Genomic DNA, 25,716 nt, shown 5'->3' with positions numbered 1-25,716 from the left:
TTTATGTAAAATATTTTCCTGAATTAAAGTTCTATAATATGATACTGAAATAAAAATCTGAGATAATTGTTCTATTTCATTTAATCTTTTAGTATGGAAAGGTTTTTATACAATTTGCAATAACTTCGGAAAGTGCGATGCCATCTTTTGGGGATTAAATATAAACTGATTAAAATACGTTTTTACTCGCCAAAGTATAGATGGCGTAGCTTTCTTTAATTAATAAATGTCAGTTTGTTCTAAGTGTTGTTAGAGCGATACTCCGTCCGTCTTTTTTTATACGTCCATGTAACGAACAAACAATTATTTATAGCAAACAATTGAGAACAAACCACGAACTAACGATATGGCATAATAATTTAAAACTAATAAAAAAATTTTTTGCGGGGGCCAAGTTTAGTGAGCTAGGTACGAGAGCTGGCAAGACTAAATTGAAGTCACTGTCAACTGTCAAGTGTCAGGTCATTTTTAGGAGTAAGCGTTCATTGAACGAACTGTTTTAATCGACTGTTTTCTGGCGTCAACAGGTCGACTGATTTACAGTTCAGTTGTGTAAATAGACGTTTAATAGTTGTTTGACTGTCTTTATTTAATACCTAAATAGGTAATTACTGTATACAATTAATTATGTCGGTCCGTAAAAAATCCAGTGTTCTTTGGCACTACTTTGAGAAAGACAATACTACGTTTAAAGCAAAATGCAATGAATGCAAAGACATTTTAAGTTATAAGTCATCAACCGCGAACTTGAAAAGTCATTTGAGGAGGAAACATCCTTCTGTGTATTCGTGGGTGTTTGGAGCTGATGACCAGCCCGTTCTTACATCACAAAGGGAACGAGAAACTCGACCTGATACGGAATTCACTCCAGGTATGTACTTCTTTGACTTCTGCGGTTAGATCGTGCACTAAACTACCGTTGAAATTAGCGCTATTCCGTCTACAACGTAAACTAGTCGAAACTTAAACTGTTTTTAGTTTATCGTGAACGGTAAACTAGTCTCGTTTCGTCGACTGTAAAATCGTCAACGACCCATCACTAGGTCATTTGACCCGAATTTATGAAGTAACAGGTTACAATAATTATTAAAAGTAACAATAAATATTTACATTTACTAAACATGTACTAAACTGATAGTCCTGATAACTACAACTGTAACTACATACTGAAAAATTAAAACATTTTTTTCGCGCTGTATTTTTATTTCTTACTGTGTCATGTGTGATATCTTGGTGATATCCCTAAATGACAACTATCGCCGCCATGTTGATCCAGATTCCAGTATCCACAACGTATCGGTTCGTTGGCACTGTATCGCAACGATTTCAACATAAATTCCGTTAAAATATATTTAGTTATCGATTTAGATCGTGTATATTCTGTGGTGTGTATGTTTTAGTTTACGTGTTTCTTTTGCAAAAAAAAAAAAAACATAACCTATATTATTTGGAGATGAATGCCAAGCCGACAAAGTATAGACGTAATGGTCCTGCATGGAGATATATAACGGAAATAGACGATGAAAATCGGTTTGGTACGTGTTCATTGTGTTCCAAAAGGGTGTCATTTAAATCAACAACAGGAAATTTGAGGCAACACCTGATCAAACAGCATGGCATTGACTTTAGTTCCTTGGCAAATGATTCTGAAATCTATAAAGGTGAGTTTTCTTAAAAAAAAATAACACGTAAAAAGGCACATAAAAGCTCGATATCAAGTGACATCTGTCAACCCGCATTTTGAGAGCGTGCTGGATTATGGCCCGAACTAGGGATGTTCATGTAAAAAAATATCGATTTTGTCGATATAATATTATATCGTAGTGTTCTATCGATACTTTGCGATATATCGTACAAATATATCGATATTTTCGATATATCGTAAGCAATTTGTATTTAACTAGTCTATAATATTGAATATTAGATAAGGTTCAGGTTAATATGAGTAAAACAGAGTGCAGAAACAAATCAATTTTATTTATTTATAAATCCCAATACTTTTTCTCTAGATCTTGCAAAAATAAATTTTTATTTACTCTTTTGGCTTGCAGTCTGCTTCTCTGCTGAGTTAAAACCTGTGCGGTTTTTGAAAAGTCGCTCAGATGGAACAGAGCTAGCCACCATTGTTAAATATTTCAATTTTGTAAACTGTATTAAACAAAACAGACAACTTTTATTTATAGGATAATTTGTACTGAGAACGAAGCGAGTAATCGCAAACCACAGATTAATTAAATATAGAAGAGTTTTTCTGTATCGGATATATTTTACAGAGTATTTCTACGCCCTATTACCGATATAATATCGTTGGCTGTAGCAGCCACTTCGTACAAGTTGCAAAAATTAATCCGCATAACTTTTCTATCACGTTAAAGGTTTGAAGTAACAGGTAAATAACTCGTCCTGATATAATGTAACTACATACTGAAAAATAAAAACATTTTTTTCGCGCTGTATTTTTATTTATTTGTGTCATGTGTGACATCCCTAAATGACAACTATCGCCGCCATGTTGTTATAACATCCAGTATCCACAACGTATCGGTTCGTTGGCACTGTATCGCAACGTTTTCAACATAAATTCCGTTAAAATATATTTAGTTATCGTTTTAGATCGGGTATGTTTTAGTTTACGTGTTTCTTATGCAAAAAAAGTGTAAACTGTAAAATAAGTGCGTGATAATAACATAACCTATATTAGTTATTAAGAGATGAATGCCAAGCCGACAAGGTATAAAGGTCGTAATGGACCTGTATGGAGGTATATAACGGAAATAGACACCGAAAATCGGTTTGGTACGTGTTCCTTGTGTTTGACGAGGCTGTCATTTAAATCAACAACAGGAAATTTGAGGCAACACATGATCAAACGGCACGGCATTGACTTTAGTTCCTTGGAAAATGATTCTGAAATCTATAGAGGTGAGTTTTCTTAAAAAAAATAATACGTAAAGAAGTCACCTATAGGCTATAAGCTCGTTATCAAGCATAAATTATTATCAAGTGACATCTGTCAACCCGCATGGCGCATTTGGCGAGCGTGCTGGATTTTGGCCCGAACCTTCATAGGTGGCGTTCCTGCAATGGGAACATAATATTATATAGGCTGACTTTGATGGAGATGTTGAAATTTTAAAATATATATTGGCCGCTTGTTTCGGCTTCGTCTGGGATAAAAAAAAAGAAAATTATATCTGTATATTAAGTATGTACTTACATTCAATTTTGGTACCAATGAGCTTTTGCTTACCCACCTACGATCGCGATGGTCGATGGCTTCAATAACCGTTTTTACAACATTTTGATACCGGTGCCGATATGATATGATATAGGCACAGTATTACAATATAGAAATAATAATAGGTACTTACATTTTTGAGTTTTAAAATATTTACATACAGTAGTTACCAGTAGGTACTTACATTTTGTAATCTAAGGTACTTACTTAAGAAAAGGATACCTACCTACTAGATTAGCTAAATAAGGGTTATTCATAAGTTTGTAGTTGACGTTCATAGATGGGTACATACTTTATCGATGTACCTATTATAATTTATATTGTACTAGCTTTCCGCCCGCGGCTTCGCCCGCGTTTTCAGAGAAAAACCCGTTCCCGTAGGATTTCCGGGATAAAACCTATCCTATGTCCTTTCTCGGGTATCAAAATATATCTATACCAAATTTCATGCAAATTGGTTCAGTAGTTGAGGCGTGAATCGTGATTGAGTAACAGACAGACCGACAGAGTTACTTTCGCATTTATAATATTAAGTATGGATTGTAACTGTAAGTACATACAACCTCCTTTAAATATATACATAAATATAGGTAATTTTTAATTCTAGATACCTAAGTACTTAAATAATTATTTTTATTATGTCATCAAAATTACGCTCTAACAAATTCATTTTAAATGGTAGTAATCATCGTCAATTTACAGTCTTCGTAAAAATAAAAGTACTGTATATTTTGATGTTGTTCTGGGCACTTAAAAGCATACAACGATACAACACTGCCAGTCAGCATCGCGCCATTCATATAGGTCACGTATATTACGTAAACCGGATTCTTGTATTTATTCTCTGTGTTGTTAAGGCGTTATTGCCATGCGCAGTAAATTGTTTACATTAACTATTCATTCTAGAACATGCTATATGCAAACAGATGCTTTTTAATTTTCTTTCTAAATTCAATGCAATATGGTTCACTTTTGTGTGTGTTACTCAGGATATATTACAAAATATTACGTGAAAGAGACAATGTTATCGTGTTTTCGTTTTAGACTCGGTACAATTTTAAAAGATCGCATCTGTTGAACAGTGTTATAGGAGAATGTTTCCTAATGTACGGAAATATGAGCTATATTTGCGTGGAGGTTCTTTTGTTTTGTTGTAAATAGCGAGATGTTGTTTTCAACGTAAGTGCGGCAACGTCGCACGCCCGGACCGCATATTGATTCGATCTATAAATGGATTTTAGCTTCATCTGGAGTTCAGAATACTGTGGACTATTTTGTGGAAACTTTCTATAACGACATTAATTATGTTAACTGGTTTCAATATTATGATATATATTTAAACGAACGTTCAAAGCTTATTTATGAAGTAATAAGACTATCCGACTAGTCGTATTCTTATTTTTCGTAAATAGGTACTTAGGTAGTTTCTTGTCAAACGTTATTTGTTTCCGCCTCTATGAAAAAATATTTGAAAAGTTTACTAATAAAAGTCTGTAATCCAGAAGCAGCCAATATTATAAGTAAGGGACCTACAGGCTACAACTACTACAAGTGATTTCTAATTGTTATATTTAATTTTAATTTACCTACCATGTTTTAATATACAGAAGCATGCATTGTTATCTTTTTCGATAAGATTAGGATAGATTTCATTACACAGATAGATAGATATACTAGACTAGCTGCTCCGCGCGGTTTCACCCCCGTGGCTCCTCTCCTATTGGTCGTAGTGTGATGATATATAGCCTATAGCCTTTCTCGATAAATGAGCTATCTAACACCGAAAGAATTTTTCAAATCGAACCAGTAGTTCCTGAGATTAGCGCGCTCAAACAAACAAACTCTTCAGCTTTATAATATTATACTAGATAGGTACCTATCTCATAAAATCTATCGACGTCATCATGACTATCTTCAAGTTAAAAATGATGTGCATAACTGCATAGTCACAGAATCTAGGTATATGTACTTTTTTATACTATCTATAATAATTCTATACTAATATTATAAAGCTGAAGAGTTTGTTTGTTTGTTTGAACGCGCTAATCTTGGGAACTACTGGTCCGATTTGAAAGATTCTTTCTGTGTTAGATAGCCCATTTATCGAGGAAGGCTATAGCCTATAGGCTATAATTATATCATCACGCTTAGAACAATAGGAGCGGAGAAATGCGGGTGAAACCGCGGGGAACAGCTAGTAAAATATATAAGTACATAAACCCACGTTTGTTCACGTCTTTTCGAGAAAAAAGTTGGTTCCAACTTCCAAATAGTTTCTCTTTTGGCGCCAAGACTTGCTCAATTAAGCATGACAGACTGGTTTGACAAGTCGAATCGGTAATAAATTGGTATATAGATATCTCGATGGTATATACCTAGGTACTTTTTACTAGTCTAAAATCGTGGACATTATTTTGTCCGCTTATATTTTGTGAGTTATTTCCACGTTATTACAGTGACAGCTGACATAGTCCAGTCTGTGGGGAAATGTAAAAGCCTCTGCTCTACAAAAGGTGGCGTAGAAAATGTTTTGAAACAATATTGTTTAGGTATGAAAGGTTAATAAAAATCCAAGTTCTCGACCTTGACGGACCCAGGCGCTAGCCGCCATCTTGAATTAAAGGTGCTAAAATTAGGTATATTTTAAATAACTTCTCAATTGTTCACTAAATCACAAAAGTGTCTATGAGGGGTTCAAAGAAGACAAAATTATCTACATTTTTTACATACATGATTATTCTGTAAGTCTTAAAGGTAAAAAGTTACGTCCTCATTTTGGAATACCATTGTATTCCACACCGAGCTCTGCTTACAGTTTCTAAATGAATTTTTATTAAAATTTGCGAACTATTTTAAGCACAAATTCAACAAAAAAAGAATAAAATTTTTCATATTTAGGATACTTAGTCATATCTCATACTAAATGTATGGGAGTGTTTGGTGTAAAATTTTTGGATATTTACCGTTTTATTTTTAAAAAGTTATAGTTGTCATTTTACTCATTAGGTAAAGGGCTTCCGATATCAGTATAAAGTTTTTTGATATCTGCAATAGTTACGGAATAATCGCCTGTGCACACTTAACGATTACAGTTTACACCCTGTATATTACGATTCGGAATCTCAACATTATTGAGATTACTACCGCAAGAAACACGTTTTATTTCCGTGTAAGAATCGAAATATCCTTCCCATTGTTTATTGCTATTAGCTGTGACCCGCGGTTTTACCCGCATTTTTCCGCTCCTGTTGGCTAAGCGTGATGATACTCATACGCTCAAATCGCAGATTACAAAATAAAAGCCTCATTTAATTTACTTAGGTATAGGTAACTATTAATAACCTATAGGTAACTATTATGAAGCATTTTTTGACCGATATAGTCTACAGAATATTATATTCTGTAATCTTTGTGATATCAAATAAGATCAAATATTCATTCACTATATTCGCATTATGACGTTGTACAGCCTAAAACATTCTCAGACTTTCGATAGAGCTATGTGCTTTCGGTTCAGTACCTATCACTACCTATACAGCAATAGAGAGAGTCGACAATACTCCAAATCCGCGGGTTAGAGCAAGGCAGCAAATGAACCGGTTGCCCGCCATATTCGCTTCAATGTAATGCCAGTCGGCTCCGAACTATCCGTGATATAGCACCATTCGGATCCGAAAACGGAAATTGAACGGATTTATGTGATATAGTGCGTGTGTGTGTGTTTTGTTATATTGAATACTTAGCAAAGGTTAAAAGTAACCTTTTCAGTTTTCATGTTTGTTGCTCTTAGTTATTATAAATTTATTCAATAATTAAAATTTACTGTCGCTAAAAATGAAGTGCATATTCGTTTAAAAAAATAGCTTCGCGGTCTGCGTGATATACCTAGCTTTAGCTTTAGCATATTAAAAACCGACAAGCGCAGATAACTTTGGAGTGTTATATATATGGTAGTATGGTAGTAACCTGACTCTTCTAGACCGTCTAATTATTCTCTTAACTGGCGTAAAAAAATAGAACAATGCCGCCTAACTTAAACAGTTCATGCTGGTTTTACTTCAGAAAGGATCCGAATAACGAAAACCGCGCTATTTGCGGTATATGTGGAAAGAGTTTATCTCGAAAAGGCGGTGGGACTTCGTGCCTGAAGAATCACTTGCGTTCGATACATCCGAGTGAATATTCGGATATGTGCAACAGGGAAAACAAACCGGATGTTTCTGGTATGTATTCAATGGATTCAACGAATACGATTGGTAGGTAACCAAATAGCACTACTAGAACCTACTATGTAGTATGTACTTAAAAGAGCCTGTGACAGAAGTGAAACTTCTTCGGCAAAATTACCAAAATCGTCGCCTTACTCTATGACGTGACGACATTGCCATAACGCGACCTCGAAATTTTACCTTCAACATGCCTAAAGAAGTTGCACTAAAAAAATACCTACTTTTAAGAATAATATTGTATTGTTTCGATTATGATATGGAGCGCAAGCGCTCCAATAGATCCATGTAGGTACGAAAAAAGTACCTAAGTAAATGCAAGTGAAATCACGGATGGGAAACACTAGTTTTATTAACATGGTATGGCTATTGGTTACTACGTGACTATAGCAGCTTAAAGTAAAACGAATGGATATGAAAAGAGGTAAAAGTGACGTAAAACTCAAGTAGAACTCGTATTTTTTAATTTCAAATAGGCCTAAGCCCTAATTAAAACTTCTCGTCGCTTCTAAAGCATTACGAAAAACGTCAACACTCAGTGAGTGAAAGAGACAGCTATACGAGGGACAATCAAGGTCACAAACGACGCCATGTTATTTGATAAGCATGTGTGATGTGATATGTAACTGTGAATTCACAGCTTTTTATTTACTTATTGTAAAAAATAACGACGGCTTTGTGTTGTGATAAATTGATTTCTTGTAGTTTTCATTTAGTAGTACAGCGCTATAAGACAAATGCAATTGAAGAAATACGTTACGTTATATTTAATAAGCAATAACTGCCAGACGTTTGACAAATAGCAACTATTAACAAGGTTCCAAACTCAGATTCCAAATAAAATACCCTTTACCATTCTTTAAGTAAATAGGTTTTTTGATATCTCGCTTAGTATATCCGGGGATATTATAATTCGACGCCGGACCTGAGCGAGACGCAACGATGTTAGAAGGAGAACACAATAGACGCCATTTTAGTTCACGCTCGATAACTAACAGTACCGGCCGTGATATTTTCAACGTGATCACGGATAACATAGTGAAGTGTTTTCACAGTTAACAGTGATAATATTAATAACAATGGCTAGTATTATTTGGCAATACTTCGAGAAACTAGACCAAACTGACGCCGTTTGCAAGTTATGTGACAAGAAATATTCGTACAGAACGTCAATATCCAATTTAAAGAAGCACTATGGGATACAAACATAAGGATTTGTATCATGCTATTAGCATTAGGCAAAGTACAGAGTGCAAAGGCGAGTTTAATTATAAATAGCAGTAATATATTCTGTCATAGATACGTCTTATTAGTTTTTTATGTAATAAGTGACAGCTGTCAATTTGACATGTAGGTAGCAAACTTTCTATTGGTGTATGCTTTTTGTAGGATAAACAAATATCAAATAATACAACAATACTACGCGCTATTCCCGGTTTTGCACGAGCCAACCTCGAAAAGGTAAAAATTGTTCAATTACAAGTCGGACTTGCGAAAAATAGTTTCGTACTCTCTTCAATTCATGACCGATTCGCAACGGCTGATCCTCCATTTTCTTTTATTTATTTGTTGTTTTAGGGCAACAGAAAATAGAAACACATCATCTGAGATTTTTTTATCCTTGGATACGACGGAAATTCTAAAAAATTGTAAAAAAATTCCCAAACAAAATGTCACATATTATAATCAACGTTAAAATATAAAAAATACCTATTATATCGTTGTTTCATATGGTAAAATAATTTTCAAAATCGGTTCGAAAATTTTCAATTAAAATCAAAATCGGTCTAGCCGTTCCATAGATTAGCCAGAACAGACAGACAAAAAATTTAAAAATTATTATTTTTGGTACCTCCATGTTTGCTGTTTACATAAAAAAAGCTCATTTTAATATTAAAAAAACTCCAATTGTATGATTATAGATGTATTATATTGTAGTCGTTATACTGAACACAAATGCCTACTAGTTCTAACAACTTTAGTTTATCATGTTGACGTGACCAGCCCTCACCTCGCGGCGCGGCAACGTCGCACGAACCAATATGGCCGTCGGTTTCGATGCATTTCTGTTTCTACTTTCGTATCAGCTGATAATTTCTTTGATTTAAATATATGGATTTATCATTTATGATCATGGTATTTAAAACTACTATCAGATACATATACTTGGCTAGGCTGTATTAGTGATTTTTAGTAGTAATTATTATAGCCATGTTCTGGTGAAATTATTTTCAAGGTCAGTTCACAGTTCTAGAGATTTATACCATCAAATAAAAATAAACTTTGGTACCGTTCATGGATGTGTCTAGTTGGTTTTATTATCTTTTAACCTAGGTATCTAGTTACTTATATTAAACTAGCGGTCCGCCCCGGCTTCGCCCGTGGTACATATTTCGCAATAAAATGTTATGTTCTTTCTCAGGGTCTAAAGATTGTCTGTGCCAAATTTCATCAAAATCGGTCCAGTAGTTTATGCGTGAAAAGTGAAAACCATACATTAATTTTTTAATGTCTATGATAAAGTATAAACTGATGCTTAAATTCGACTCATCTCTCAAGCATCGGTGGTTCAGTGGTAGAATGCTCGCCTGCCACGCGGGCGGCCCGGGTTCGATTCCCGGCCGATGCAAATACCTTTTTTTCAATTATTTTTATTCTTCATTCGATTATTAGATAACGTGGAAGTATTCAAATAAATATCAAACGAACAATAAACAAGTTGTAAATGTATTTCTATATTCATGATATTTTTTTATTTTTTACTAGCTGCTCCGCGCGGTTTCACCCCCGTGGCTTCACTCCTGTGGGTTGTAGCGTGATGATATATAGCTTCCTCGATAAATGGGCTATCTAACACCGAAAGAATTTTTCAAATCGGACCAGTAGTTCTCGAGATTAGCGCGTTCAAACAAACAAACAAACTCTTCAGCTTTATAATATTAGTATAGATGAAATACTAGTATACTACCTATAAAATACTAGTTGCGCTCCGCGGATTCACCCGCGTGGCACTCACGTTCACTCGTTGGTCTGAGCTTGATGATATTATAGCCTTCCTCGATAAATGGGCTATCTAACCGAAATAATTTTTCAAATCGTAAATTTTTCAAACCAATAGTTCCTGAGATTACCGCGTTCAAACATTACTTGCATTATGTATTAAGAGAAAATTACTTCGCCATAAATAAGCATAGCCTTAGCACAGAAATTATTAAAGTTTAAGTGCGTATTCAAAAATAAACTTATATGACCTATCCAAATGTGCTACCATAGAGCACAGTGCAGTTATTTCTGTTCAATTAGTCAAGTTCAAATAGGTACCTTGCCCACGCAACGCGCCAAAATGATTCATAGATTAAAAATTGTTCGATACAATTCTTATTATAGGTAGGTTCTTATCTATAGGTTCTTATCTATAGGTAGGTATATATAAAAATGAAACCCGTTTCGTCACGGCATCACGCGTGAACGGGTGGACCGATTTCGATAATTATTTTTTTATTATATTCCTTGAAAGTGCGAGGGTGGTTCTTATGTGGAGAAAACGTCTACCACGGGCGAAGCTGGGGCGGACCGCTAGTTGTAGATATTTTTGTCCCTGGAAAGATGTTTATACGAATAAGTAATATCATTCCTAATCATCGAGATAGAATGTACTACGTACTAGAGAGGCGATCGCTACTACACTCTCTTTAACACGAGCTAGAGGTAAGAATCACAAGTCTCTTTAGTCTGTGTCGGACTGTGCCCCCCGCTTGCCGCGTCAACACGTGTTATTGCTCTGTTCAAAATGCCTTCGTGTTTGCTTAGATATTGTTTTAACAGTTCCCATAATACAAACAAAGCCCGAGGAGTGACTTTTCACCAGTAAGTTTCCTTATTATGAGTAAGTCATGCATTTTACTAATATTGTTATCATTTTGCGAAAAATCACCACGCGTTCTGCGTTTCGCGCCATTTTTCATAGACTAACAGCACAGACGTGACACTATCGATGAGTCTGTTAAAAAAATGTAACTGGATTTTTTTAACTATGTATATACAATATCTACTAGGAAAGATTACCGTGGTGTAGTACCTAAATATTTATACTTTTACCCGACTACGCAAAGTAAAACGGTAGGTTATATTAAGTAATATTTATTTATTTACCTATTTTTATTTATTAAAAAAAGCCTAATCAATAGTTGTTCCAATAGGATTTATAAATTATTATGCACAACAATTACAAATAAACACAACATTCACAGAAACTAATACAGTAAAAGTTCCTTAATCGCGCTTCCTTTATTCGTGTTTTCACTATTCGCGGTTTAAAAAAATGCGACCCAATTTCTATATTCACGACTAAAAATTTTTTTTATTCGCGGATTTAATAAGTACATACATAATAATAAAATTATTCCAATAGGTATCTTACCCAATATCCTTGTCAAATGGACTAATAAGAAAGTAAAATAGATCTTATAACAAGTTTGCCTAAAGTACATAATATTATGTTCTTAAATGATATCGCCGAGGCCTTTGACACAAGCCGCCTTTGTCGCAAGCCACCTCTGCAGCGATTGATGTTTTTGAGAATGTAAATAAACAGAATGGAAGCAACCTTATAACTCAATAAATAAAGTATATTTTTAAATGTAGTTCCGTTTATAGTAAAGTTACAAAAATTGTGATCGAGTAAGGGGGCGTCCATAAATTACGTGAGGTGTTTTTTTAAATTTTCTGCACCTCCCTCCCCCCCTGGTGAGATGTCGTGGGAATTTATTCAACCCCTCCCCCATCCTCGAATCTCGCGTGAGATTTTTCAAAATGTGAGTTTCTTATACGTAAACGCCATCAACATTGAATCATCGTATCCATTTAAATTACATCATGAAGCAAAAACTGATAAAACTATTGATTACTACACAAAACGACAAAAGCTTAATAAATTGATATTATTTAAAGGAAATTAAAATACATAGTTTAATATAAAATCCTCGTTTTATTAATTCCCTAGTATCAGTACCACCAAATAGTACCGAGTAAACAGATTGCACAATGTGTCGCATCTGCACGCATTGCTTAATCTTTGAACTTGAAGCCACGCCTCGCTCGTTCCACACGTACCCCACCACATCGGCCGCGCGCAATGTTTTTGTTTGGAATAACCCCTCTAGTAATATATCTCGATGTTCCTAATGGGGTTTCAGGCTATATCCACCTATATCTCCTAAACTATAAAATTAACTTTTATCAAAAACTGCGTAACTTCTTCCCGAAAATGTAAAAAAGGGGAGGACAATTAGTATTTTGTTTGTCGAACTAACTACTGTGCCGATTTGAAAAATTCTTTCGGGGTTAGATAGCCCATTTATCAAGGAAGGCTATCCTTATTATAATACCATCACGCAAAGACCGACATCAACAGGAACGGAGCACTGCGAGTAAAACCACGTGGCGCAGCTAGTCAACCCAACCAGCTAGTATTTTATCACTACATAGTACATACCCAGTATCACATGAGTAGAAAAACGGAACAGAGGCAAAGCCTCAAAGAACCGTGAACCGCGCGAATCGATTGCACTACTACAAGTACGCGGGGCATGTGTTTGTGTTGTGAACTGTGACCACTAAATACAACAACTGGCCGCTTGTCGCGGTACGCAGCGATTCTGGAAAAAACCGGTTTACGTAGTACGCTTGCACAGACACTAGACAGTTGACAATCTCAGGGTCTGTGCGACGCACGTTGTTTGTTTTGTTAGTTGCAAGTTTGAATATAAAACGTAATATTTTATTGTTAAAAATGGTTCTTTATTGTACTGTGTGTTTGAATAATACTAGAAAAACTAAAAATATATCATACTTCAGCTATCCCAAGGAGTACAATAGGTGAGTAAATATTTTGATTATTGCTTTTTCAAGTAAGTACCTACTTGCGTTTATATTATTAGGTACTTAGGTATTAGGTCCTTCTTTAATAAAAAGAGAATTGTACACGGTGTGTTTTACCTTTCATTATTATTACAAGTTTAGCATTTGTAAGTATGTATTGTAAGTGTGTACATATGTACCTACCTACTACAAGTTACAACCCTGAACCCAGGGTTGGGTTGGGTTCTAGCTACTAGTCGGTCTGTCTTGAAATCTATACTAATATCACAGTATTACAATATTATTTCCTACAGTAAGGAAGCGCCTTTGATGTCGCGCGATGCCGCCGCCAGCGTAGGTACTTACGCTGCCACACGAAAATACGCTAGGGTTGCAACAAATGGGAAATAAAACAATTGTGATTATTAATATTATGATGAAATCATTTATTCATATGTACATTCAAAATAATTGCGATTATTAAATCTGATGTAATTATTTGTTCATAAATATATAATTACAGATATTGCACTGCTAAATATTATTTACGTGGACACTTTATTTTTGGGTGTTCTTAATTGTATATTATAACATTTAACTAAGTAATGCATTCGCATTGGGATGTACAATCTGATTAGAAAATAATGAGGACAACATATACATAGCTTTGATTCTAATTCAACAGATACAATTAATACAATCTTTCTGAAATATTGTTTCCTTCTGGGATTTCAATGTAGATTTACATCCGTAAACGGAACAGTTTGTGCGCGCCATAATACACTCACCGGCACGGAATCTTGGCCACTTCAAATTTCTGCGAAAAATTACACTATTTCTTTTCTACTACAAAATTCAATAAAAATTTAATCAAAACTAGATAATTTAATGTTATTACAAACTTTTAGTAATAATTGGAAGTTTATAATAAGTTCTACCGCGCAGATATGAATTTAACAAGAATTTACGCTTTTTCTGTGAAATTTAAATGATTTCTTCAAAAATGCATAAAAATTAAGAAAAAGCGTTTACATAAAAAAATGAACCTTTTTAATATTGGATGTTTCCTTCTCTTGCCTTAAACACTGTTTGCAACCTTTCTGGCATACTCTAGAAGACATTTTTGATGTCCTCTTGAGCTATAGTGTACCAAACGGCCCCTGCTGTATTTCTAAGCTCATCTACCGTTTGTGCTGGGTTAGAATCGAACTTTATGTTTTTTTTAAGCATGTCCCAGATGTGTTCTATTGGATTAAGATCCGGGATACGAGCTGGCCACTCCAATTTTTCAATAATAACCTCTTGAAGGTACTCTTATACGCATCGTACGACACGCGGATGTGCGTTATAGTGTATTAGTAGAAAATTTTCTTCACTGATAAGCCTGTATTAGGGATGAACATGTTCCTGGAGAATTTACTCGGTGTACCTGATCAAATTTAAGCCATTATCTACGATAAATATCTCCGTGCGAGCATCGAAACTTATACCTCCCCATACCATTATTGACCTTCCATGAAAAATCGCCGTTTGAGTTGTGGTGATGGGTGAAAACCTCTCTTCTGGTATCTTCTATACTGATTCAAGGCTATCAGAAGCTCGTAAAGTGCATTGGCACTAATTTTTGAACACCACTCGAGCGCACTGGCTGTGGGTCCAGTTTTCATGTTCTCGCCCAAAACGAAGACGTGCTTCTCTGTGATGCCTGAGGAGTTCTGGACGGCGTGCTGGTCTGCAAACCTTCAAATTAACTTCCTTTATTAGTCTTCTCACCGATTGTTCACTCACATTTATTATCCTGGTGTTTTGGAGCCGGTGGCGTATCTCAAAAATTGCCAGAAAGCCATTTCTGAGTATATCTTGAACGATAAAGCGGTCTTCTCGAGCTGATGTGCACCTCACGCCTCCACTTCCTGGTCTGCACGTGTAGCTGCCAGTCTCCTGGTATCTTCTCCGTGCCTAGTTCATCGCTGATCGTGGTACGTACTGTACATTAGGTACTTTATGTTGCGGCAGTCATTGGTCTAACATTGTGATGGCCTGTGCAGGTTGTTCAGATGTTAGCGGCATTTTTTATTGTTTGTTATGATCATTGACTACAGCACAACAATAACAATATCATAAAACGGCATAAACGATATCGAAAAAAGTTTAAAACGAACAATTCATAACTTCGGCTTAACCGCACAAATCACAAATTTCGACTATCTCTTAAAAAGTGGTAAAAGATTATTCTCAAACTTATTGATTTCTTAACATAAAATTAAAGAAGTAATATGTTAACATATCTGCATACAAAAAAATCGTGAAAAGCACTTCAAACTTTTTTTATCGGCAAATTTGTAAGTGGCCAAGATTCCGTGCCGGTGAGTGTAGAATATGTAAGTACCTAATACCTATGTATAATAAAATTATTACACAAAAAATACGACTGCGTCGTCCTTTCGCGCTAGGTTAATGCAAACTAAGCGTGTTTGCCTTACGCGGCCCGCGTCGCCCGACCCCCCGCCAGTTCCCATCCGTTTCTCTGCACAAGTACATTCGTTTCCGTACTGTATAGATATTGTAATACTGTGCTAATATTATAAAGCTAAAGAATTTTTTTGTTTGTTTGAACGCGCTAATCTCGAGAACTACTGGGCCGATTTGAAAAATTATTTCGGTGTTAGATAGCCCATTTATCGAGGAAGGTTATAGGCTATATATCATCACGCTACGACCAACAGGGATGGAGCCACGGGGGTGAAACTGCGCGGAGCAGCTAGTTAAATGTATATTTGAAAAGTAGGTATACTATATAGTCTTTGAAATATACCTTTGTCTTTGAACCGACTTCAAAAAAGGAGGAGGTTCAAGCCGACTGTTTTTATGTTTGTTGCGTCATAACTTTCGACTGGATAAACCGATTTTGATGATTCTTTTTATATTCGATGAAATACACTTGTCGTTTGGTTCCATAAAAAATCATTCAGTTTGGCTCTGTAGTTTAAATTATTTTATGAGATTTTTTTGCATTTTGTTTACTGGATGATATAGGTAATTAGCGTACCTATGGATTACACAATTCTATTGCACATGTAAGAAATTTATATACCTATATGAATAAAAAGGATGAAATAAAATTTACCGACTTCAAAAAAAACCACAAAAATTTGTAAAATAACTTTTCTTTCGGAAGTCGGTGGCAAAAAATCCAATTAAATAAAAAACAAAGCCACCGACTTCAGAAAAGTTATTTCATACTTTATTATTATTGAATTGATTTATTTTTTAATTATTTTTGAAGTCGGTTAATACTTATTTTTGAAAAAGTTTTATATAAATAACAGCTTAATGATCTAAAGGGTAAGGGTAAGTGTTCGGTTATCATTGCCATTTAATTTTTGTTTCAGGCGGCAATATTGGCTCAAAGCTGTCGGGCGTGAAGATCTGCTTCTAAAAACTATTGATGATAAAACGAGACAACAATACAGAATATGCGAGGAACACTTCGAAAGTAACTGCATCAAGTTTTCTAAAAATGGAAATGTAAAATATTTGTTTGATTATGCTTTTCCAACACTCAAATTGCCGTCAAACGAAGGTGCAACCTCGAGTTCTATACAAGAAAATGCTTTACCAACGGTTAATTTGCCATCAAATGCTATGAAAATGGAGAATGTATCCGTACAAGAAAATCAGGAAATCCAACTTTCGCCCGCTAGTGAAACACCTTCAAATAACTTTTTAAATAAAATAGTTATTTTGCAAGATTCTCTATTCAGCCATTACAAGGATTTGAATGATGGTAACGTACAATTGGGTTTTTTAATTATACCTCCAGTACCTCTACCATGAGTTGACATAGTTAAATCGTCTGACGTAACTACAATAGTAAACGTGAATTGTTCTTAACTTTCACGAGATTATGTATTTACCGTGAATGACGTATCTATCGTCGAATAGTTATTATAAACTATAATAACATAATTATTAATTATGTCAAAATTAGAACTCATGGTGCAAAAATTGTATGGTTTCTACAGCGAGTGTAGTATAGTTTACTATACGTTATCTACTGTGTGTATTGCACCTCATGGTAGGATTTTTAGTTCCGCTACGGCACACTAGGAGCGCTGTACGAAATTTTATACAAACCGCTTACTACAATCGCTAGCGAGTATCGTGTGCGTAAACTCATGGTAGACCTAACTTTATCGCATTTGTTGAATTGCTCGAGCAAAAGTTTCGCGAATATTTCGATCTTGAAATAAATATTGTCAATATTGGTAATGAAATACTTAAACGTATTGAAGATTGTAAATTTGATATGCCATGTGAGTGTTTCCCGTTACATTCTTTGAAAAAACTATATTTTCGATTCAGAATTTACCACACTATTCAAAGAAACAACAAATTATTAAAAAACAAAAATTATTAAAAGAAAATTATTACAGTAGTTAATTTGTAAAATATTCTATTATACAGAATAATAAAACTATTTAACTTTGTTTAATTTGTCTTAACCTCTTGTGACAACCCTACCAAAATAGGTAACAATTTTGCACGGTCGAGTCTCTGTTCCGTTTTTCTACTCATGCGATAGGTAGTATAAAGTTGCTTTCTCTGTCACTATGTCCCTTTGTATGCTTAAATCTTTAAAACTACGCAACGGATTTTGATGCGGTTTTTTTAATAGATAGAGTAATTCAAGAGGAAGGTATATAATATTTTATTAGGTTTCAGACAAAGCGGGCGAAGCCGCGGACGGTGAGTTAGTTTATTATAAATTATAATTATTGAATAAGTTCCGCATGTTGACACAGTTTGATATAAAAATAAAAGATCTAAAATACGCGAATCTAAAAAAGAATATAAAAATAATTTAGGTCATTACACCGCAGTAGAAATAGAAACAAATCTTTGTAAGAACGCGTTCTTAACGTAATAATGGTGACCTCAATGTGTGCGAATTGTGCGATTGTGTGTGCGATGCTTAGCATTTTATTTTAATCGACTTTAAAAAAGGAGGTTTTAATTTTTTATTTTAACTACTTTTCATCAACTCGGTATTCGTTCGGACGGAGTACTTTACGAATTTTATTACATTTTAATAATTACATAATTTTATCCGACGTCAACAAAAGGGGAGGTTCGACTCAACTGTATAATAATTATTTTTTGCCTTAATTACTGACTGCGAACCGATTTTGATAATTATTTTTTTGTTGAAGGCTGCGGTGCCTGCCATATGGTCATGGACCTGTGGAAATTTGGTTTATTTCCGACAATAAACTGACATTTTTTTTTAACAAAATATTTTAAATAATATTGGGCCAATCTTTGGATTGTACAACGATGCTTCTTACAATTTGCCAGATTTTAGAATTAGTTTACCATACATACCAAAAAAGGAATCATCGCGAAAACCACGGGATAGCTACGAATATCGTCAAATTCTTTACCAAAATAAACGATGACATCACTATCTCGATATACCTACACTTTAAAAACCGCGTAAACATCATGTTTGGCAAACGGCAGTTTTGTGACGTCACGATGACGCGTGTCATAGCGCGTACGAGTGAATTCAAATTGATGGTATTTCCAATACGATTAAATGTCGTAAGATTCACTGACTGTCGTGCAATTATCTATACTAATATTATAAAGCTGAAGAGTTTGTTTGTTTGAACGCGCTAATATCAGGCACTACTGGTCCAATTTGAAAAATTCTTACGGTGTTAGATAGCCCATTCATCGAGAAAGGGAATGTAATCCCGATCCCGCGAGATCTCGTGTAATTTTTCGGGATCAATCCCGACGCATCATAATATGACGAGATCCCGTTCGAGACTGACGGGATTGGGTGGCAGTGGTCAGCGACGCAACACACAACCACTCGGGGCGCACCGCGCAAGCGTGAAGCGGCGCGCTGACTGACGGCTAGACATGGGTAGGTAATGCGTGTAATAGTACAAAAGTAATATCACTTTGACACGTAATGCAACATCACGCATTACGCATCAGTTACAAACATCACTCGCATCACTCACTTTTTTTTTATTTTGTTTTACATTTGCTTGCGTTCATTACAATTATTAACAAACAACATAAAGTACGTGGCCAAGTATGAAGGAAAATCAACTACATTTTTTAAATATTTACTTAAATTGTAATTTTACGGTAATAACTAATAAGTATTGCAGTTATTATTACTATTTTTCAATATGATCTGTAATACTTCAACTTCACATATCACCATAACATTACTCGGTCATCATTTCATTAAAAATCGATCGGGTAATGTGTGATGTTACGGAGTAACATCACTTCCGTGGAAGAGATGCGTGATGTTGCATTACTTTTTGACGTACTGTTTTGCGCATGTCTACTGACGGCCAAAGAATACAGTTTATACATACTATATAAAAAAGAGCTGACGGCTGGCCGCTAGAAAACTATTCCGACTATTTCCGAATATTAGCGACAGGTGACGAGTGGGACCTTAGAGTGGGACAGATAATATAGAACTGTGTCGAGTAAGTGAGAAAGAAGTATATGCGCGCGCAGAGGCAGTCATTTGTGTGTTTAGTGTTTACGTTCGTCATTGTTTTTGGTTGTGCAGCTGTAGTGATTATTTTTTCTTTAATTACGCATTTTTTATTGTTTATGTGAGTTAAATAAACAAAACTATTGGATTCTTATAAGTGTTCGTTTGTTAATACCTTAAAATGTGGACAAATAATCCAGAACAAGCGTACGTGGAGTGCAGTAGCCGTTTACCGGTATGGAGATATTTTAAGAAAGCAGTTAATAATTTGACTGCTCAATGCAACTTGTGTACAGCTGTTCTCAAAACCTCATACGGGTCTACAAAAGGTTTACACGTCCATATGATGTCAATCCATAAAATTGACACTAAATTGAATGCGACAGCCGGAAGAACAAGTACACTTGGTAAGCTGACTGTGTGTAAGACTGAGCGTGTAACCTATGAATTTCAGTCATCTGAATTCAATTTTTTTTTAATTAGACGGGATCCCGAAAATTCCGGGATCCCGCGGGATTGATATTTGCAATTTCGAGTCGGGATTGCATTTCCTACTAGCGTGGCTATATATGTATATATATTATATAATCACGCTAAGACCAACAGGAGCGGAGCAATGCGGGTGAAACCGCGGAGCGCAGCTAGTTGTGACTAAAACTACTGAATATATGTTAGCGTTGATCAGCTGACTCTTTTTTAATATATTTATATTTAACGATTCCAATGCGCTTAACGAAATCTAATTGACTAAATAACTATTTCAAGTTTGTCTAACGAAATAATTTCCACAGATTCCGAGCACAAAAATGCGGCGTCCGACCAATCCGACTCGGAACAGTCTACCACGCTCGACCCAGACAACGAGCTGTGGGGCTTCTTCGACAAGGAGCCCCAGAACAGGGCTAAGTGCACCATGTGTGGTGTTGTGTTGAGACGGGAAACCGATACACTTTACAAGCATTTGAAAGAGACTCACTCGAGGATATCAGAGGTATGGTAACTGTAGTCACTGCTTGTACTAGGCTTGGTCCTTATTTATGTATTTTAAAAGGCTTAGGTACTTACTAGGTACATAAAATTTCATCAGTGGCCGCGAAAGATTATCACGACGCCACTAGCCCATACAAAAGTACCCAAACCCCAAAACCCCAAAAATGGAATTGTTAAAATAATTCAAATTAATTTAAAATATATGTAGATTAGTACTTTCGTAAGTATCACGTATACATTTAAGTATCAATGCACCGCTTAAACAATGTTATTAGTTTTTTGGTTTTGGCACGTCAACAACTTAAATAATACCAAGTTTCCATGTCCTTGATAATTTATAGTGAGATTCTAATGTACGAACATTAGAATGGTATTGATAACAGAAGTAATAACCTTTTTCAGAGATTTTCTTAATTGTATCTAGTTGAGTCCTTCAAAATTCAAATTTTAATCCGAAGCTCAATAAAAATATTGTTCATATTTTTTCATTTCCACACCCTTACAGAACCTAGAATTTAGAGACAACGACGAGAACTACACAGAAGTCATATATCTGGAAGATCCAGTTTCTTTAGATAACACAGAGTCCAAAAAAACTAAATTTGACAACGTGAAAATTGAGGCTCCATCATCGCCAAAGCCAAAACGTCCTAAACGCCGACACAGCTACAAGGAACCGTTACGAGTCAGTAACAGTCAGAATATACCAATGGAGTTTTTGAAAAAGGACAAAATCAGTCCACACGATGAGGAAATTGAAAATTTTGGCAAATACATTACTGGTTTACTAAAAGCAGTACCGAAAGGTACGTGTACGCAACTGCAAATGGATATCGTTAATTTGATAATGACGGCCAAGTTGAAGAGTATGGAGCCAACACCGACGATCACTATAAACGGTACTATTGAAGTACAGAGTGATAAAACAACAGAAGAAGCTGCACCTATGGATGATGATGTGAGTATAAAGAGATTTCTGTCTAGTAAAAAATCATTTTCCTTTTTCTAACCTTTCCCTGTACCATCCTTCATATTTAATTCTAAGTGTATATATGTATAACACTTTTCATACTAAATAGTAAATACTTTTACGTTTGAATTTTTTCTTACCATCATCTTGGTCATTTACTTTGGGAGGTGATTTGATCCCCAGTCGACGTTATAAAAAGTTTCAGTTTGGTCACTTAAAATCAGTTTTACATGAGTTGAAATTTATGAACATAAAAGTCATATTTTAGACACTTATAGATAGAATTAACACTTATAGTTGAAGATTTTGTTTATTCGTTTACTTGGCCACGCTAATCTCAGGAACTAATTGTCCGATTTGTAAAAAATATTTCAGTGTTAGATGCCCATTTATCGAGTAAAGCTATGGGCTATATAACGCTAAGATCAATTAGAGCGGGTAAAACCACGGGGTACAGCTAGTGTTTAGCAAAAGAAAAAGAGTTACTAATGCTTAATTTTCTCTCCAGACGCGGGAGAACGAGGCAGCAGAAACAAATCTAGAAGCTTCCACGACAGAACGAAAACTCGAGTCCAAAAAACCTCCAGATAAAACTAGTTTACTCAAGAAGAGAAAGAGTTTTACCTACACCGAAGACATAAGCACTAAATCGACGGATCATGAAGAAGTTGAAAATTTCGGAAAGTACATAACCTGTATACTAAAAAGTGTATCAAACAGAGACGTTGGGGCCAAACTGCAGATGGATATTGTTAGTCTAATAATGTCTGCGAGGTTAAAAATGGATAAAAGTTCAGTGTTAACTATTAGTGGGACTATAGAAATGAATAAAAATACGGATGCAGTGGGGACTGATGCGTGATGCGATATTAAATGATTTGAGATATTTTGTTGTTTTATTTCTACTTGTTTCTAGCTATTATTGTTACATAGTACCCTATTAAGTTTTGATTTCCGAAAACACTAGATAAAAAATATAAATTAATCAAAATACATATATTGGAGTCAGAAATTAGTAAAATTAATCGTTCATGTTTGTATGTATGTTCATTACATGCCTTTTGGATCGAATTGATGATGAAATGGTAGATGAGAATAATGAGATTTCTAATCGAAAAGTCTAAACTATAAACAAACTAGTGATTTTTCTGTTATTGATCAAATCTTCTTATCTTATATATAAAAATGAATCGCAAAATGTGTTGGTAAGCGCATAACTCGAGAACGGCTGAACCGATTTCGATAATTCTTTTTTTATTATATTCCTTGAAGTACGAGGATGGTTCTTATGTAGTGAAAACGTAAATATGTACCACGGGCGAAGCCGGGGCGGACCGCTAGTATACTAATAAAAAGCTGAAGGGTTTGTTTGGTTGTACACGCTAATCTCAGGAACTACGGGTCCGGTTTGAAATTCAGTCATAGATTATTATTTATCGGGGAAGGTATCATCACGCTAGACAAATAGCGGAGCAATGCGGGTAAAACCGCGGGGCACAGCTAGTATAAAATAAAATGATCACCATATTAGCGCTTGTCTACTACAGCTGGTCAACTTTGACCATAAAAATAGGGTTAGTAGAACATAAAAATTATTATCTAACCAGCATAGTGATAAGAAAGCTGCAAAACGAGGTCACAAGTCGATATGAATAAGCTATATTGGTATAGAATACATTAGTATTCTCTAAATGTGTTGGTACCTCGCTTTGATTTACCAATTTTTGTGACAAGGTTAGTCTTCTTATGAATTGAAAAGTAATGTCGCGTCTTGACTTCTTGATTCTTCTTGAAGGACCAAAAAATTGTCTTTGTAACGATTTTTTTTTCAAGAATTTCATACTAGTTACTTTTATTTGACTTTGTGAAAAATAAATATAATTAGCCCATGATACAGATTTGGTTGTTTTATTTAGGTCTTTATTAAAAAAATGTCTAAATATTAAATTTATACAAATGAAGTGACTAATGTACAACAGCAAATTCGAATCTTTTCCATTAATTGCAATATTAATTATTTATGTTCTTGTTGTAGTCTTGAAAAAACATATAATTTTTTCTATTTCCATCTTCATTTTTTGTCACCGATTTGAACTTACTACCATTGCCCTAAAGTGAAGTCACGTGTCCCTAGTGGGGTAAGGGGCAGATGTATTATGCATTGTATTTTTTTCACTGATCGATTTGCTCTAGGGACAAGTAGGTGATCTGACTTCTGTGTTCTGCCAGACCGAGACATTTTTTTCTTCGTCTGCACCAGGAATCCAACCCAGGACCCCTCGGTTCAACGGTCACCACCATTGCTCCACATCATCAAATATCAAGTCAAATATCACAAATCAAATGTAAAACAAATTCATGACATTGTGTTTCAGAGGCCATTACCGTTCTTGCGTCACGCTATTTATAAATTCCGATAGCCTTAATAAATTTAAGGTTATTGTAATATTGCAAATGTCTTATTTACTACTATAGTTCTTTTCACCTATGATGATTCCTGTGACACTTCATCGTGTTCCGAATTACGTATTTTATGTTTAAAAACGCCAAAATAATTTTAGTGCATAATATTTTTATTTTATGGCGGCATTATTACCAAAAATATAAAAATGAAACATCTTAAACTTATAAATCAAAAGCAGTATTGTTTAGTTTAATATAATGAAAAATAAAATAAAATAACACAAAAATATAATACCTACGCAATTAGCGTACATGAAATGGATCGTTGAAAAATCATAGAGTTGGAAAATCATATAATCGGCGCTCATCTTGTGATCGTTTGTCAATCGAGTCAATCGTCTATACGAGTGCGTCAGCTTTGTATACAAGTTGCATTCTTATATTGATTCTTTACGTGGTATTCTGTTATTGTTACTAATTGTTATTGTTGACTTTATGTTGCTGTTGTTTGCTAAGTTTCCTTAGTTAATTGTTGGCGAAATGCCGAAAAAACTAATTTTGGTACTTTATTCAAATCGATTTCATTTCCATATAAAATATTATCGATTATAGGAAACAATTGATATGATTTCAGTACAGACATCTCTACACGTGTCAAAAATAGACATGCGCAAAACAGTACGTCAAATAGTAATGCAACATCACGCATCTCTTCCACGGAAGTGATATTACTCCGTAAGGGCGTTTGTCCACTACAAGGAATTTTACGGTCCGGCATTCCGATTTTTTACGGTCCGGTATGGCACGCCATTAATCTATATACTAGCTTGTGCACTATACGTAATTTTACTGTCCGACATTTTACTTTTCCCTATTCCGGATGGTTTTTTGTGTCTACGAGTCGCTGTAGGTATAATTGTTTTCGAATGCCCACTTGCTTGGATTTTACTGTTTTTACTGCATATGCCAATTAAAAGCAAGCTCTTGTTTTACTTTCTTTTAGTTGGCAATGAGATTTGAGAAGTCGGTATTGTTATTTTATATACCTACATTGAACAAGCATTGACCTATAATTATTATCTAAGTAAGTGTTGGTAAGTTAAAGTTCAAGTGGGAATAGCTTAATTAGCTCCTCGTCACCGATTAAAATAAATAAGTGAAACACGCATTTTAAATCTCTTACGGAACTTTACTTTTTATTATAACGAAGTAATATAATAATATAATATTTCACATTCTATATTTTTTACTCGTTTCTTGTAAAATACAAAAACAATCATTTATGATAGCATTATACCCCCAAACTTCCTTGAACTGTACCGCACTGATCCGAGTAAAGACGGACAGGTGCACAAGCAATTCATCGGTTTTTTCATGCCACACCGGACCGTAAAAAATCGGAATGCCGGACAGTAAAATTCCTTGTAGTGCACAAGCGCCCTAACATCACACATTACCCGATCGATTTTTAATGAAATGATGACATTAATAATATTAT

General features: G+C 34.9%; 1 protein-coding gene and 1 non-coding gene across 7 annotated transcripts; both read left to right on the top strand.

Moving 5' to 3' along the window:
* Positions 1 to 513: 513 nt before the first annotated feature.
* LOC149896109 (uncharacterized) lies at positions 514 to 22,701 on the top strand. 6 transcript variants are annotated; one of them, XM_090118349.1, is made up of 5 exons: positions 13,163 to 13,341; positions 16,716 to 17,110; positions 20,647 to 20,846; positions 21,351 to 21,803; positions 22,324 to 22,701. In XM_090118349.1, exons 1-5 carry the CDS (start codon positions 13,256 to 13,258, stop codon positions 22,675 to 22,677), a joined length of 1,488 nt encoding a protein of 495 aa, XP_089974475.1. In that variant the 5' UTR covers positions 13,163 to 13,255; the 3' UTR covers positions 22,678 to 22,701. The 6 variants fall into 6 exon arrangements, with proteins under 6 accessions (XP_089974476.1, XP_089974479.1, XP_089974478.1 ...); XM_090118350.1 differs by lacking the exons at positions 13,163 to 13,341; positions 16,716 to 17,110 and adding an exon at positions 514 to 871; XM_090118353.1 differs by lacking the exons at positions 13,163 to 13,341; positions 16,716 to 17,110 and adding an exon at positions 1,294 to 1,661.
* On the top strand, positions 10,023 to 10,093 carry TRNAG-GCC (transfer RNA glycine (anticodon GCC)). The gene has a single exon. It is a non-coding gene; the product is annotated as a tRNA-Gly (tRNA).
* Positions 22,702 to 25,716: the final 3,015 nt, after the last annotated feature.

The sequence above is a fragment of the Colias eurytheme genome, chromosome 29 (assembly GCF_061535395.1).
Source record: "Colias eurytheme isolate Ceu_HAF_F1 chromosome 29, ilColEury1 Martin Lab GWU primary, whole genome shotgun sequence".
Lineage (NCBI taxonomy): Eukaryota > Metazoa > Arthropoda > Insecta > Lepidoptera > Pieridae > Colias > Colias eurytheme.
This window is presented reverse-complemented; position numbering and strand designations above follow the sequence as displayed.

Excerpts from the sequence above, each read along its gene's own strand:
- LOC149896109 (XM_090118349.1), top strand. The coding sequence starts at position 13,256 with ATGGTTCTTTATTGTACTGTGTGTTTGAATAATACTAGAAAAACTAAA. Across the intron at positions 17,111-20,646 it reads TTACAAGGATTTGAATGATG|ATTCCGAGCACAAAAATGCG; the intron begins GTAACGTACAAT and ends TAATTTCCACAG. Across the intron at positions 21,804-22,323 it reads CTGCACCTATGGATGATGAT|ACGCGGGAGAACGAGGCAGC; the intron begins GTGAGTATAAAG and ends TTTTCTCTCCAG.